General features: G+C 48.3%; 1 protein-coding gene across 7 annotated transcripts in view; it reads right to left on the reverse strand.

Annotated features, from left to right (window-relative positions):
* SCN5A (sodium voltage-gated channel alpha subunit 5) overlaps window positions 1-16,043 on the reverse strand; it is a 96,035-nt gene that overhangs the window by 13,584 nt on the left and 66,408 nt on the right. For all 7 annotated transcript variants that reach the window (XM_049099806.1, XM_049099804.1, XM_035704848.2 and 4 more), the window contains 4 exons: window positions 13,602-13,722; window positions 12,626-12,780; window positions 4,873-5,046; window positions 1,193-1,315 (listed from right to left, as the gene is read on the reverse strand). In XM_049099806.1, coding sequence (XP_048955763.1) covers window positions 1,193-1,315; window positions 4,873-5,046; window positions 12,626-12,780; window positions 13,602-13,722 — 573 coding nt within the window. The remainder of the gene's footprint in view (window positions 1-1,192; window positions 1,316-4,872; window positions 5,047-12,625; window positions 12,781-13,601; window positions 13,723-16,043) is intronic.

A 16,043-nucleotide genomic window follows, 5' to 3' on the forward strand; every position in this document is an offset into this window, starting at 1 on the left:
AGCCCTGGCATTGTTCTCTTCACGGAGACTCACGGCACCCAGGAGAGGCTTCCTTAGCAAAAGTGTACGGTGTGCTCTACTCCACTGAGGGACCTGGGGCCAAGCCCCCCGGGAGTCACGAAGGTGTTTGCTGCCCAGATTGCAGTGAGGCTGGTGTGGGGCCATGTGGTGATCACGGTGCTGGGAAGGGTAATGCTGGCATGTACAGGTGAGAGGGTGTCCCTGGTCTCCAGCAGGCATGCTGAACAGGCTGGGAAACCCAACTCCCAGGTCTGCCCTTGGCTGGCTCCATGGCCGACAGCCACAGCAGAGGCATTCCTGGCAACTCACATCTCCCCCACGTCCCTGTGGAATCAAATGTCCTTGCTCCTGAGCGATGTTTGACTTAGGTAGGATGATTCACTTGTGAATGCCTTCCCACCAGGAATAAGTGACTTGTTTCTCTTTTGGGGGTGTGGGCAAAGTTTAAAACCATCCACAAAGTGGGGGCCGTGTGACAGTGCCTGCCGGGTCAGCGAGAGTTACACAGATGTGGCTGCTGAAGCCACAGCAGCACTATGCGTGTTTTGTAAAAAAGCACAAAACACAAAACACATGTGCACACAAATGTATCTATGTGTTGGTTTTCTTGCTATTCGTTACGGGTAAGATTTTTCTTGGTGGGGTTTTAAAGTTGCCTCATATGCACATATTCCTTGGTAAAATTCGATGACTTGAAAAATGCACAGGGCTCTGCAGTTAGAAATCAGTGCAAAAGCGTTTGCTAAGCAAATGCCAACAGCTACGTGATGGTGAGTATACAGCTGCTCCCTCTTAGCTTCACCTTCCCTGGCACAGCCCTACTGCCCATCGCAGACCGAGGAAATGGCCTGTGGCTGCCAGGAGGCAGGGCACGCAGGACGCAGAGCACACACACAGATGGCCTCCCACCCCGCGGCACAAGCAGAGGGGCTCCCCGGCCCCCGAGGCCGACAGGCCTAGAGGGAGGGCTCTCACAGCTCTTCACCCCCTGCTGCCCTGGGCTGGGGAGCCCAGATGAACCTCTCCTGGAGATTTTGCACCGAGCTCCTGCCAGGCTGGGGGCCACAGTCCCAGGTCGAGGCTGGGCCACTCGGTCAGCAAGTGGACCTGGGGGTCATCCCAAGGGAGTCACCTCCCATTGCCCTGGCAGGCAGGCAGTCACTCCCCTTACCCTCATGCCCTCAAATCGTGACAGGGCTCGCAGGGGTCGGAGCGCACGCAGTGTCCGCAGGGATTTGATGGGGCCCATCTCGGCAAAGCCCAGGGTGTTGGCTACGAGGCTGATCAGTGAGACCTGTGGGAGGCAAGGCGGGAGTGAGCGCCGTGGGGACAGCTCTAGAGACAGGTGGCAGGGCTCCTGGCCCGCCTAAAGCTGGGCTGGTGTGAGAGAGCCAGCAGGCTTCCCCGCACTGTCCTGTCTTTGTTATTTCCGGCTACATCCTCTGCATGGCCACCATGCACTGGGCTGGCCTTCCTGAGGCCCAAGCGGCTGGGGGTGGGCAGGGACACAAGTGTGTCCTAGCTTTCAGATCTTTGCAGAGAGCCTGCCGTGTGCAGTCACTAACCCAAGGACCTGGGATGCATCATCCCTACTCTGCGGATAGAAAGCCGAGTTCCTAAGCCAGCCACTGGTGTGGAGGAGCAGGCACATAAAGCCTGGGCTTTTGTCCCGACAGGACTTCCTTCCAGCCAAATTCTTGGGCCTGCCCCTTCACTCCCCAGTCTTTTTTGGGGAAGGGCTATCCTGGGTTGACCATGAGCAGGGAGACGATCCTGGGGCTCTTCCCCAAAGCCAGACTTCGCTCATCGGACGCCTTCAGAGAGGGGAACCGCAAGCAAATTCTATGGCCCAGCGGCTGGTCTGGCCAGTCTGCCCACTTAGGTCCCAGCAGTTCACCCCTGTGCTCTGTGCTGTCACGGCTCACGCAGCTGCCCCACTCAGAGCCCTTCCATCTCGGTTGGTGGCAGCTCCATCCTTCCAGCTGCTCAGGCCACAAGCCTTGGCGTCATCCCTGACTCCTCTCCATCTCTCATACCCTACATCCAACCCTCATACCCTACATCCAACCCAGCAGGATTTCCTGTTGGCTCGGCCTTCAAAATACATCAGAAGTCCAAATATTTCTCACCACTTCCACTGTCACCATCCTGGCCAGGCCACTGTGTACTCTCCCCTGGACTGTGGCCACAGCCTCCTGACTCTTCGGCCTGCCTCCATGTGTGCCCCACCCCCCAACCCCTGTGCTCCTCCAGTAGCAGGAGTCACTTCATGTCACTCTTCTGCTCGGGGTGTCACAATGCCTTCCCACTTCATTCTAAATAAAAGCCTGTGGTTTTCAAAGGCTGTGCCCCCTCTGCCCTTTGAAGCCTGGCCTCATCTCCTGCACCTACCTTCCCCAATCACTGTTCCAGCCACTCTGTTTTCCTTGCAGTTCCTCAAGTATGCCAGGCATGTTCCCACCACAGGACCTTTGCACTGCTCTTCCAACCTCTGTGTGGAAGGTTCTGCGGATGTATGCCTGGCTGACCCCAACTTCCTTCATATTTGCTGCAATGTCATCTCAGTGGATCCCTCCTGGCCAGCCTAGTTAAAGCTGTAATCTATACCTTCCCCTTGCCGGAGTCCTGGCCCTCCTAATTCCCTTTCGTTCTCTGCTTCCTATCCTCCCTGGCACACCTCGCCTTCTAACAGCGTACAATGCTGGCTTATTGAGTACGTTTATTGCTTGCAGTTGCCTTCCTCCATGAGGGCAGGAGTTTTAGTCTCTTTTGTTCTCTGAGATCCCCAGCATCTACAATAGTATAGTATGTACTGGAAAAATAAATGAAGGAATTCATCCTGGAAATACCCTTCTCCAGACCTTGAGGCCCAAAGACCACCCTTACCATGAAGTGAAGGGGGACAGCACGGCCAGCATCAGGAAAGCTGGATTCCAGCATCCACTTCCTTCCCCCTGACCTTGGGCACGGCCCCTGTCTGCTGGGAGCCCGGTTTCCTTCTCCATGGGCTAGCTTTCCAGTTCTGGGATGGAACAGGAAGCGGAACAGGAAGCACTGCCCGGCCTCAGCCCTGAGTTCCTCAAGGTGGCAGGTTGGTGGCCCAGGAGTGTTTGCAAATCTCTCTGCCTTCCCTGAGGGGAGTCACTCAGCAAGCTCAACTTCCCAAGAAGCTGCAGGAATCGCTGGGTGAGGGACCTCAGGGCCCTCCCACAGCCACGGGGCAGGAGGTCTCCCGGGTCCTCTCCTTCCTCTCAGGGAGGCTCTGAGGACTCCAGGCTGTAAAGCAGGTAGACCTCCCTCCCTCCCTCCCTCTCTGCCACCCTAGTACCCCTCACCCCAACATCAGCATTCTCTCCGTCACTGGGGGTGACAGAAAGAGGCCTGGACCAGAGGCCCAAGGACCCGGATCTGTGTCTCCATGCATGCCCCAGCCCAAGGAGCTTCTCCTGCCATGGCCACTGGTGGACTGGCCTCCCACTCAGGCTGAGCCCCTCCCTGGCCTCTGAGTGGGGTGTGGGGACCAAACAGAGGCCTGAACAGAGGCCTGAGCCTCTTGCACAACCACAGGAAGGACAACCCCTGCTGGTTGGTGGAGCCTGAGGCCAAGCCCAGAAGCCATGGGGTCCCTCTGAAAGCTCTTCCCAGTTTGCAGATGCTGACTCACATTCTGTTCTGCAGGACCCACCACAACCAGATGGTGAGCCCCCACCTGAGTTCTTCGTCTTTGCCTGTTCCCCCTGCCCTCAGTGAGTGCAGATCCAAGGCTGCTCTGCACTCTGGTCTCATTTTCCTCTCTGGTTCTTCTCCCACTCAACTGCACTCACCCTGCTTGGCACCCAGCAGGGTCCTGGGGCCCCGGGAGCTGTGGGGCAGAGGGCTTCCCCTCTATCTGCCAACTGGGTACTCAGAGAACATGCCACGTCCTGCCCTAGGCCTTCCTTGGGCAGGCAGGGAAGCTGTGCCAGCTGCCCCAGTGTCCACAGCAGCAACCAGTGTTCATGGCTTGCTGCCTTCTCACAGGTGCCTACCCCTCTCTCATCCTCCCCAGGGGTACCTTCTACCTGAGCCTGGAGGGTCCCCCCATTGCCTTCCCAGAATCCCTCACCAACCCTGTCCCCTCTGGCCTTGGGCTCATGTCTCCCCGGTGTAGACAGCCTCCACCATGTGTGGACGCGGAGGCTCTTAACTGGCCTCCTACCTAGTGGACCTGACAGATAATTCACAACACGTGTGCCGAGTGCTGTGATACAGTCTCGCCTGCTCCCTGACTTCTGGCCATCCTGAGGGGATGGTGGGGGTGGCCCGCTCCTGCCCTGGCTCACACTGCTGCCTGGACTGTTCCTCACTCTCCTCTGTAGTGGATCGAGTCTCCGCAGAAGCTTAGGTCTCCCTTGCTCCTCTGTCTCTCAAAATTGGGGTTCTGATGGCCAGACGCAGGTTCCCTTTCTTTCTTTCTTTCTTTCTTTTTTTTAGATTTTATTCATGAGAGACAGAGAGAGGCAGAGACCTAGGCAGAGAGAGAAGCAGGGGAACCTGATGTGCGACTTGATCCCAGGACCCCAGGTTCATGACCTGAGCCAAAGGCAGATGCTCAACCACTGAGCCACCCAGGTGTCCTCAGACCCAGGTTCTTATCCCTCCCAGACTGGGAACCTTATGGGTGGCCTGGGTCTCTCCTGTGACCCGAGACTGTGGCCTCCTTCCATCTGCTCTGTGGCTTTGCTGAGTGCCTTCACATCAGCCTGCTGGCTCTCACCTGCCTTGTCATTCTGTCCTTCTGGCCCTCTGCCTCAGCTCCTCCCCACACGGGCAACCGATCTCCCCTGGCCTCTTCCCTCTGGGCCCACTCACATCCACGATGAGGAAGTCCAGCCAGCACCAGGCATTGGTGAAGTACTTCTTAAAGCCGTAGGCCACCCACTTGAGCAGCATCTCCAGCACGAAGATGTAGGTGAACATCTTGTCGGCATACTCGAGCAGAACCTTGATGGTCTTCCGCTCCTCTAGGTAGATGTCCTCGAAGGCCTACAGATCAGGCCGGACAAGGGGGACAGGATGTCCCGACCACTGCCAACTCCACCCCTCGAGAAACTTCATTTCTAACAGCAGCCGCTGCCCAGGAGGGCAGGAGCAGGGGAGGCATGTGGCGGAGGGGCGCCTCGGAAATCACAGAGGACTAGAACATCATGCTCCCCTAGGAGCCTTGTGTTCCACGGGTGGCTCAAGAAAGGATCGCGGTGTGTGGACAACACACAATGTGTAGTGAGAACACTTCTTCCTTCACGAGGAAGAGTGAGGCTCAGTTCTGAGCTAAAACTTGCTGATCTGTGTTAACAAGGAGAGTGTGTGCAGGCTCAGCTCGGGACCTTCTGCTGAAAACCCCATAGAACCCCTCCTTTGGCTGTTTTCATTCCACTGTGCTTTTACTCTCTTTACTTTATGCAGTTCCCTACTTCTCATAGGAAACAAAACTGGTGTCCACCAAGAACAATCATTAAAGGTCTCCTTTTTACAATAAGTTTATGTAAACACACACAAACCAGTGAGAATTGATCTAAAGCAAAATTTTCAATAAATGCTGGTGATAGCAGTTTGTCAATAAGAAGTTTGGCAAAGGCACGACTAGATCTCCTGGGGATCCCAAAGCTCCTGCAACCCTCAGAATCCAGTTGTCCCAGTTCTTAAAATGCTAGAAGGTGCCTTTCTCCACCTCCTCGTATCTGCCTCAACCTGAATTCCTGAGCCAATGGAGGAACTCTGCAGGCTCCCCAGTGCCCTCTTGTAGCTCCTGTCCTGATCTGTACCCGAATCTCTCAAGCCACCTCTCCCCGCCCACCGTGTGCTCGGAGGCTCCCCATCTAGGCAACTGAACACGTCACTGGGGGCCCCAGGGAGTCGCCTCTGCCTGTCACTATGGGCCTCCCTGGCAGCCCGTAGGGCCCATGTGAGCCATGGGGACCCCAGTGGCCAGTACTGTCAGCCTTGGTGTGCACTGCCTAGGCATACATATGGCTAATCCAGTCAGTGTAGACAGCATGGCAGGATGATTCAGGTCCTAAAATGGACTCTTGGAGTTGTTCAAGACAAAAAGTAGGTGTTTTTTTTTTTCTGATTATAAAAATGTGTGCTTCCTACAAAAAATTAAATAATAAAGAAATGATAAAAAAGAACAGAACACACCTCCGATTTCATGACATTATAGTAACCACTGCCAACATTTAAGTGGAGATTCTTTTTGACACTGTTTCTGTGTGTGTATGAGTACACAATTCTCTAAGGTATACTAAATAATTTGCTTTTAAATTTCTTTTCCACTAAACAATCTTTTGTGAGTGTTTATCTACTCTACAATGTGAATGCACACAGTAATGTTCTTTTAAAAGGCTGCACGATATTTTATTATTTGCATATACTCTTGTGTATTTAGCCAAAGCACCTATTAACGAACATTTCAGTTGTTTTCAATTTATCACTGGTAGAAACAACACTGCAGTGAACAATGTGTCTGATTATCTGTTCAGGATAAATTTCTAGAATTGGGGTGCCAGGTCAAAGGTGCACTTTGGGTACAGACTGGGTACAGGATCTCCAGCAGGGGACATCCACAGACACTTCCACCATAGTGCATGAAGTTGGCTCTTTCCTCACCACTCCCCCGATGGTGGTGGGGTCTCTCCTCCATCACTTTTCCTAGACTAAGAATGAAAGTTGTATTGTGTTACATTTTAACTTATTTTATTACTAGTAATGCTGACATCATTTCTTTGGATATTTGCAATGTTCCTTTTGCAAATTGTCTGTTCATATTCTTAGTCTAATTTTTTTTTTTAGTTGAGTGCCTGATCTATTCAGCGACATGAACTCTTTGTTTTACATACTCCACCCTAGTTGTGTGCCTTGTAAATCTTGTTTACTGTTCTCATGGACAGATGAGTGGATAAAGAAGATGTGGTATGTATATATAATGGAATACTACCCAGCCATCAAAAAGAATGAAACCTTGCCATTTGCAATGATGTGGATAGAGCTCAAGGGTATTATGCTAAGTGAGATCAGTCAGTCAAATGAAGACAAATACTATATGATTTCACTTACTTGTGGAATTTAAGAAACAAAACAGATGAACATGTAGAGAAAAAAAAGAGAGGCGAACCAGAAAAGATTCTTAACTATAAAGAACTGAAGGTTGCTGAAGGGAGGTGGGTGTGGGGATGGGCCAAATAGGTGATGGATATTAATAAGGGCACTTGTGTTGACCACTGGGTGTTCTATGTAAGTGATGAATCACTAAATTCTACTCCTGAAACTAATATTACACTGTATGTTAAATAACTGGAATTTAAATAAAAGCTTGGAAAAGAAAAAAATTAAATAAATTCAACCTATAAAAATAATTTTTAATTTTGTTTACCATACTTTAGTTCCACACTTTATTTTCATTTATTATTATATCATTTAATGTAATTATATCATTTATTATCATTTTCATTTAGTAGAACCTTCAGTGTCACATTAAGAAAGCCCCTACCTAGTCTAAGGCTGGTGGAAAATATGACACTTCTTCTCTTCTTTTACTTTCTTTTGAACTTTCTGGCTTCATATTTTACATTACAATTTTAAAAATCCAATATATGTTGGTAAAGAGCAAATATCTATTTTAATATGTTTTTCAGAGTGCTTGTCACTGTTACTTTATTAAAGAACCCACTTCAAATCCATAGATTAGAAGTCAATTTTATCACATAAACTACATTTCTATACTTGTTTAAATCTACTGAACCTCTCTGTGTGCTTTTACTTCTTGCTGTCTATTCCTGAATTAGTATCATACGAATTTTCCTGGCCATTTTTAGTAATTTTCAAAATAAAATTTAGTAATTTTTGTCAAATTCCCTTTAAAAATGTTGCAAATCTATTGTTATTATGTTGAATTTATTAACTGCATTAGGATCTAATCTGGAGTCTTCCTACCCAAGACCAGAGTATACTTATAGTATATTTTTTGATTGGTCTTCTTTTATACTGCCTAGCAAAGTTTTAGAGTTTTCTTCATGTACCTTTTATTTCCAGTTATTTTATGCTTACAATGTCTGGCAAATAAGGACAATTCCAGAAACGTTACTTATGACTAAATGGTTTCTGTTGGTATAAAACAACCACAGCAACAATTCTTTCGGTATTTATTTTATAACTGGCTACATAATATTTTTAATAGGTTTAAAAATTTTTGTAGCAATTATTATCTACCATTAATGCTATAGTTCTCTTTATTTCTATTATTTTAACTGATTTTATACTTCACTCTATTAACTTCAGTTCTTCTATTTTCCAGTTTTTATTTTGTATCTTCACTTTTCTTGATTAATTGCACTGGCCAGTACTTAAAGATTATTATTCAATAATGGAACAACAGCTAAAAAGTAGTGAAATTATCCTTTTCTTACTCCTGACTTTTATATAAATGTTTCAAGTGTTTTACTACTAATGATGATAATAGAAATTAATTTGAGAATATATTTTTCACCAAATTAAGGAAATGTATTTTATTTCTATTCTTACTAGAGTTTTAGAAATCAGGCATTCATTGAGATAACTATATGGTTTTTCATCGCTGTTCTAGTCATATAAATAGATTTCCTAGTATGGCATCATTCTACCATTTTAGAACAGACCTGGTTATGACTTATTCAATTTTTAAAATATATTGCTTGTTCATATTTGCACGTATTTCAGGATTTTTGTGACACTATTAATAAGAATGGAGTATTAAATGTTTTATTTATTTATTCATGAGAGTCACACAGAGAGAGGCAGAACATAGGCAGAGGGAGAAGCAAGCTCCCCTCAGGGAGCCTGATGACGGACTCGATCCCAGGACCCTGGGATCATGCCCGGAGCCAAAGGCAGACACTCAACCACTGAGCCACCCAGGCATCCCAAGAATGGAGTATTAAAACTGATCTATGGTTTTCCTGTTGATATACTTGAGGTTTTAAAAATCAGCATTATTTAGCTTGCATAAAAAGGATGTGTAGACTTTCCATCTTTCTTCATACATTAGAACATTTAAACAGGATTGCAATTATTTTCTTGTTTGAGAATGCAAAAGAACCCACCCTTGGAGATGTGAGAGATTAGCTAATCTAATTAGCTACTGATTTATCTATTTTACTGTTAATTTTTCAAGGAATCAGCTTTGGAATTTCATATCAGTTTTATTATTTATTTTCTAATTGATTGATCTGTTTTTAAATTTTATTTTTTCCTTGTCTTTAAGATTATTTTGTTGTTATATTTATAATTTCTTGAGTTAACTAATTAATTTACATTCTTTTTAGTTAATAATAAAAGTGTTTAAGTCTATGATTTTTTTTTTTTTTAAGTAGGCTCCATGTCCAGTGTGGGTCCTAATGCGGGGCTTGAATTCATGACCCTGAAATCAAGAGTTGGGCAGAGATCAAGAGTGAAAAGCTTAACTGACTGAGCCACCCAGGCACCCCTATGTATTTTCCTCTTATTTCAGCTGTGGCTGCATCCTATAAGCAGTACTCTCGATATTATTATTTTCTAGTTTTTTTTTTAATCCCTCCAGCCAGTTTTTTTTCTCTACCTCTAATTTTCTTTTCTTATTTTTCTAGATCTCAGGTGGATAGAATTGGTTGAATCATAATCTTTGATTTACAACACACGATCATCTTTGGTCCATGAGTAGCCTTTGGATTTTATTTATTTGCTTACTTTTTAATATAATGAACACCCATGAACCTACCACCAAACTATTTTGTTTGATCCAGAGTTTAAGAATTACTTTTACACTTCTAAGGATTGTTTTTTAATCTTTCTATTTTTGTTATATCTAACAGTTCCTTATCTATAAAATACACTTAATAATAGTACTTAATTAAGTACTCAGTACAACTCAACACAATAGTTATTGTGAGACTCAAATGAATTAATCTTTGTAAAATGGTTACAACAGGGTCTGGCACATGGTGGGTGCTATTTTAAATGTTACTGCTTTCATTATTATTAGGCTAGATCAAATTTGTTAACTATATACATACTTTTAGATCTCTCATTGTCTTTTTTTTAAAAGATTTTATTTATTTATTTATTTGACAGAGAGAGAGAGAGAGCACAAGCAGGGGGAGTGGCAGCCAGAGGGAGAGGGGGAAGCAGACTCCCCCTCAGAGCAGGGAGCTAGATGTGGGACTTGATCCTAGGGCCCTGGGATCATGACTGGAGCAGAAGGCAGACCCTTAACCGACTGAGCCACCCAGCTGCCCTTTTGTTGTCTTTATCTATGTGCTTTGTCAAGAACTAATAGAAGCGTGGTAAAATCTCCCTGTACTATTGCACTGTTGCCACTTTTTTTCTTGTTTTCTTTTGGTTTTTGTTTGATATAAGTGCTATGCAATCCCAAGCAAAAATATAATAGTTTTATTTTTATTATGGCTTAGACCCACCTTATTTTATCTTGAGCTTCTTATGCTGAATTCAACCTTGTTTAATGTTAACAAACAAAAACACTTTGATTTTGGGGATCCCTGGGTGGCTCAGTGGTTTAGCACCCGCCTTCAGCCCAGGTCATTATCCTGGAGTCCCGGGATCGAGTCCCACATCAGGCTCCCTGCATGGAGCCTACTTCTCCCTTTGCCTGTGTCTCTGCCTCTCTCTCTCTCTGTCTCTCATGAATAAATAAATAAAATCTTAAAAAAAAAGAACACTGATTTTTGTTGTCATTGTTTGCACTTGCCTGATATATCTTATCATTTTACTTTTAATATTTCTGAGGGACACTGTCTTGGTTTGTCATTTAAGAGCACAAAGGTGAAGTTTAAAAAAAAATCCATCCAGAGTCCTTTCCTTTGAAAATATGAATTTTATCCAGTTACCATTATTATTAAAACACATGTTAGCTTTTGCCTCTGCCATATTATTTTCTGTTTCCTGGTTTAATGTTTCCTTGTTCCTTCTTTTTTCTCTTCTCTTTTGCTGTAAGAGCTCTGTTTTCTTTAAAAGAAAATCCCCTTCAACAATTTGGAAGGGATATATAGTTTGCTTTCTGTTAAACAAGTTTATAACTTTAAATAACACATTCAGACTTCTTTTTCTCAATATATCATCGACGTGGTTTTTTTTAAAACCGTGCTTGGCTGTCTACCCTGATTAGATTCACCATTTGCTTGCCAAAACTCCTCCTCACTTATGCCAGGCTGAGTTTTTCCTCCACAGCCCAGACTACATGGCTCTGGCTGCCCTTGTTTGTGGCTGTTTAAAAACAAAACTCGTTAACATATTGTCAAATCATCCTTCTCTGAAGCCTACAGAGATTTGGCTCTTGCTGCCAATGGTAAAACAGCATGCAGCCTGCAAGTCATGGCTCCAGGCCCACTCTGGAACAGAGGAGGGCAGTACAGGATGGGGTGGGAGGCCCAGAGATCTAGGAGTGACAATCATGGTGCCTCCCCATGGCCTGCCCCCCAGGAGGCAGCACATAGCCTTGGGTCAAAGTGCCCTTCTCTCTTGCTCCATAGTTCAAAGGATTCCCTGGTAGTTGTTCAAACATGGGGTTCTCACCTCCTCAACAATGTTAAGTGCTTGCTTCCCCAGGTCAGGAAAATTGTGATCTCTCCTGGCTTCTTGGCTACCCATCTCCCTGTTCACCAGCATCTTCTAGAACCCTCTCCAGGGCTGTCCCATCTCTTCCTAAGAGGACTCTTGAGAGATCAGAAGAGGGTGCTTGGGAGCCACATGGGGCATTCCTGGAGGGCCTCCCTGTTCCTCCTGGTCTCAGGAAACCTCTTTGTCTTCCATAGTTTAGCTTCACCTGCTATCTCCAGGGAGTCTTCCCGATTGCTTTGGTTCCCCTGACCTGCTGGTCATTTGCTCCACTCCTATTCAGTTTTCTCTCCTGACCTGATCTCTATCTCAAAACTATGGAATCTGATTTCAACTAGACTCTGAGTTGCTGAGGCTGAGGCTGGGGTCTCCTCCTCCTGTTGCTCCTCATGGCTCACAGGACTAGATACAAGGCGAACTGAGGAAAGATCTATTGACCAAATGGAAGGTCAAGACAAAGGACCTGATGCCTGGGTTTAAATGCCACATCTGCTGCTTGTGAGTGGTGGGACCTTAGGCAGGTTACCTCATGTTTCCACAAAGGGCCATTGTTGGGATCAAATGTGACAATGTGTGAACTACATAGCATGGCCTCTAGCCCTGGAACACCAGAAAAAGTGGAGCTACCAGTGCAATCTCAGCCAGCATTGGTAACTGCATTGAAATGGCCTAATGGAGCTATGTACAGGTGGGTGTGTCACCAGAGCATGGGGGCAGAAGGCTGGTGACTTGCGACCTATGCCAGCTGTACACTGTGAATGTGAAATCATTCCCCTTTGGTGGAACACAGGGGCCTGCCCGATGACCTCTGTATGTGTGTGGTGTTGTCATTTTGTGAGCTGACTCCTGTTCTGGGGGCCAGGGGAAGCACATCTTCAGCAGAGGCTCTGCCCCAGTTTCTGGCCTGGCTCTCCAGCTGGAGACTTCCGTTCCCTGCCCTCCCCCCTTCTCCATCCCTCTCCCTGCATCCCCAGGAGGATACCAGTGCTCCACTGCTGAGCAGGATCATGAAGATGATGAACGTCTCAAACCAGCTGTGCTCCACGATGCGGTAGCAGGTCTTGCGCAGTCGCCACCAGACCTTCCCTGGGGCCTGTGTGGTATCCACGGCGCAGCAAGGACAGCGCCGGACACAGCCTGTCGGGGAAGGGAGGTGGGGTCAGGCCCAGGTCAGGGCCTGCATATGACTACATCTGATCGCAAAATGTTGGATGGTGGAAGGGGTGACTGAGAAAGCAGTTATGAACAGGGTGACATGGTGGGCAGGCGTGGTGGGACAGTGGGGAACACCATGGTGCTGTCCTCAGGGACCCACGCCCAGCAGGAACTCCATGGAAAAGCCAGACGGACTAGGCACCCAGGGCAAAGGGCCTGGGAGATCTGAGCAGAGGGAAGGCTGGGGCTGGGATGGGCTCCAGTTTCTCCTCTGCTCATCTGGGAAACTCTCCCCCTGGGGGAATATTCTAGAACCCCTGGGGTACTCTGTTTCTGGGTCTTCTCCATGTTTGCAGTTTTTAAGCCTTGAGAATGGCAACCCCCTCACTGGTAGCCATGTGGAGGGCAAACTCTCATTTTACCCCCAGCTGCCTTCTGAATATACCACCGATTCATAAAAGCTACAGATACTGATGACCAACATGGTCACATGTCACACCCATGAGCATTTACAGAAAAGGCTAGGCTCTGTGCCAGGGGCACAGATGAAGAGGATGAAGTCCCTGCTGCTGAGGGGGGCATCACTCTACCAATGTGGGGTCATGGGTCTTCAGTACAGCTGACCCACAGCCACCCAGATTGGCACTCCACAGGCAGGCTTGTCATTAGGTCCTGGGTGGAAGGAGGGGCCCCAGGGTCACAAGGAATGGGGAGGGATGCAAGTATTGGGGTCAGAGTGGGGTCCAATATGGCCTTGGGCCCCAAGGAGCTGCTGGGTCTTCTGCCCCTCTGGGGCTGTGTACCTTCAGTGAAGCAGTCCTCTGGATCCTTGACATCCTCACCCAGGTCAGGGATCTGCTCCAGGAGGTCTGCTGTGTTGGTCATGTCTGCTGTGCTCCCCTCCGAGTAACTGTCCTCGGGAGCCTGTGGACAGGGCCGTGGGGTGGGGTGGGTGAGGGCCATGTGGAAGCTTGCAGCCTTCAGCCCAGAGTCTGGGGCAGTCAGGGGCTCCATGAGGGGAGGTACTCAGACTACTTTCCATTGCATAACCTGGAAATCTGAGCCCAGTGTGGGTGGGTGGGAACCTGCCCTGGGGTTGAACTGAGGCTGGACCTCAGGGGCTCCTGAGTCTGTGGTTCTGGTCTGCTGGAGTCTAGGATGGGGTACAGCGGGGATGGGGAATGCATCCAACTGAGAACAGACAGACTTGGGCAGCAACATGGACTCACACTTGGAAAGGACTCACGGTGGTAGCTTGGCGCACACGGAGGAGACAGGCATGCCACACCCAGAACAGAATCAACCAGGACCACAGGCACATACAGGTGTGAGGTCAGACGTGCAGAGCACAGGCCAGCAACCCAGCCTACACTTCTCACCCAACTCATGAATGCTGGTGTGATGGGCAGAGTCTGCAGTAAAAGCAAGAAGGTATCGGAGACTTCTCTGCCTGGCCACACAGGGTTCTCGAACCCTGACCTTGCATAATCTGATTCTAGAGAGGCATGTGCATACGGTATGCCCTTGTGAGTGTCTATGTCTGTCAGGTGTGGGTGACAGCATCGGCGGGGGTGCAGCAGTGCTCACTGTGGGTGCTTTGTCCCGTTCCTCCTGTTATGCCATTGCACTGTGAACGCAGGCTGCTGAGCTGGCCCCTTCTCCAGAACAGTCTATAGCCGGGGAGTGGCTGTCCCTGGTAATGGCTTGGGGGTTACAACCCAAGCCAGGGGTGACTGACACCCAGTGTTGCACTGACATGGGAAGACACAAGGCCAGCCTCTTGCCTCGGGGTGGGGCAATGCCATGTGGAGCTCATGCTCCAGGGCTCCCCACTGGACCAGGCTGAAACCCGAATTCGGTACCTGGCCTTCCGAAGCTTCTTTGTCGGCCTCATCCTGCATCTCCCACCTCCCTATCAGCTTCTCCAAGGGCACTCCCTCCGTAAGTCATTTGCACAGGCAGCCTGTCTTAGGCTCTGTTTCTAGGAGCCCACTCTGCAGACGGGCAAGGCAGGGGCTTCTGAGAAGGAAGGGGAGGCTTCAGTGGTCTTGGATCCCGTCCATGCCACCAGCTAAGTGGGGATGCCCGTGTCGCTCTGTCTCAGGCTCCACTTGGAGATGAGCTGGTTTGAGTCCCCGGGCCTGCCTCTGCTCCTGAAGCTGTCTTCTTTTCCCTTCCTTCCATGACTCACTCTGCTGTTATCTAAAAGTCCCCTTTAGTTTTGGTGTTTGTGATGGGGAAGGGCTGGACGCTGTGGGGAGAGTTGAGGGGGCTCCCGGGTATAGGATAGAGCCTTAGACCTTTCGGGGTCCCTGTGGCTTTGAAGCCTTCATCCTTCTGCCCACAGCTTCACTGGGCAGCTGAGCTGGAAAAGGGATGAGCCAGAGGAGGTCTCTGTGCTTTTCAGACACTGGAGCTGCATAAAGTACCCAGCGCAGCGGGTGGGAGGTAAGTTCTCAGGATCCCGCTGCAGGTGAGAGGAGGGGTCTTTTTCTCAGGAATATTCAGCCCATCTCTCTCTCCCTTTGATGGGTCCCACCACGAACAGATTTGAGGAGAGGAAGAAGTTTCATCATGCCAGTACGAAAGCCCCTTCTCTCTGTGATCTGTGCCCCTCCTGCATCTTCCTGTTCCCATGTGCCTTTGTGTGCCAGACCCTCCAGCAGAGAGGTGTGAGCTGCCCCGTTGGGATGAAGACTCCAGCAGACGCTCATGCTCCAAAGCTGATCATGATCCCAAAGCCTCCCATAAGCCCCTCCATGAAAGGGACAAGGCAGCACGTGCAACGTTCCGTTGGAGGGAGCCACAACCGCGGGACCGAGGACCACGGACACTGTCTCTGAACACTTGACCTCACCTTCCACAGTGCTTGGTGTGAGCGGGGATGGGTGTGCAGGGTGGGGGCCTGGTAAACACACCACAGTCCTTTATTCAGGGGTTGTGGACACAAATGCTTACGGGGTGGAATGCTTGTAGGTAGTGGAATGAAGTTAGGCAAGTGGGGTCTGGGGCAAACCAGAGAGCTCCAGCTCATCCGTCAAGGAGGCGGTTATCACTTGTCTCCAGCAGGGTGGCTCTTCTTCCAATGTTTTTTCATTTTTTTCCACTTTTTTCTACATTTCAGAAATGCAGATTTGTTTTTACTTTGGCTTTTTGGTTTTTTGGTTTTTGTTTTCGTCTTTTTATATAAAAGCTACTGGGTTTTAAATGTTGGTAGTAAATTGAAATTAAAACCCTTCTGTGGC

Source organism: Canis lupus, chromosome 23 (genome assembly GCF_003254725.2).
Source record: "Canis lupus dingo isolate Sandy chromosome 23, ASM325472v2, whole genome shotgun sequence".
Classification (NCBI taxonomy): Eukaryota; Metazoa; Chordata; class Mammalia; order Carnivora; family Canidae; genus Canis; species Canis lupus.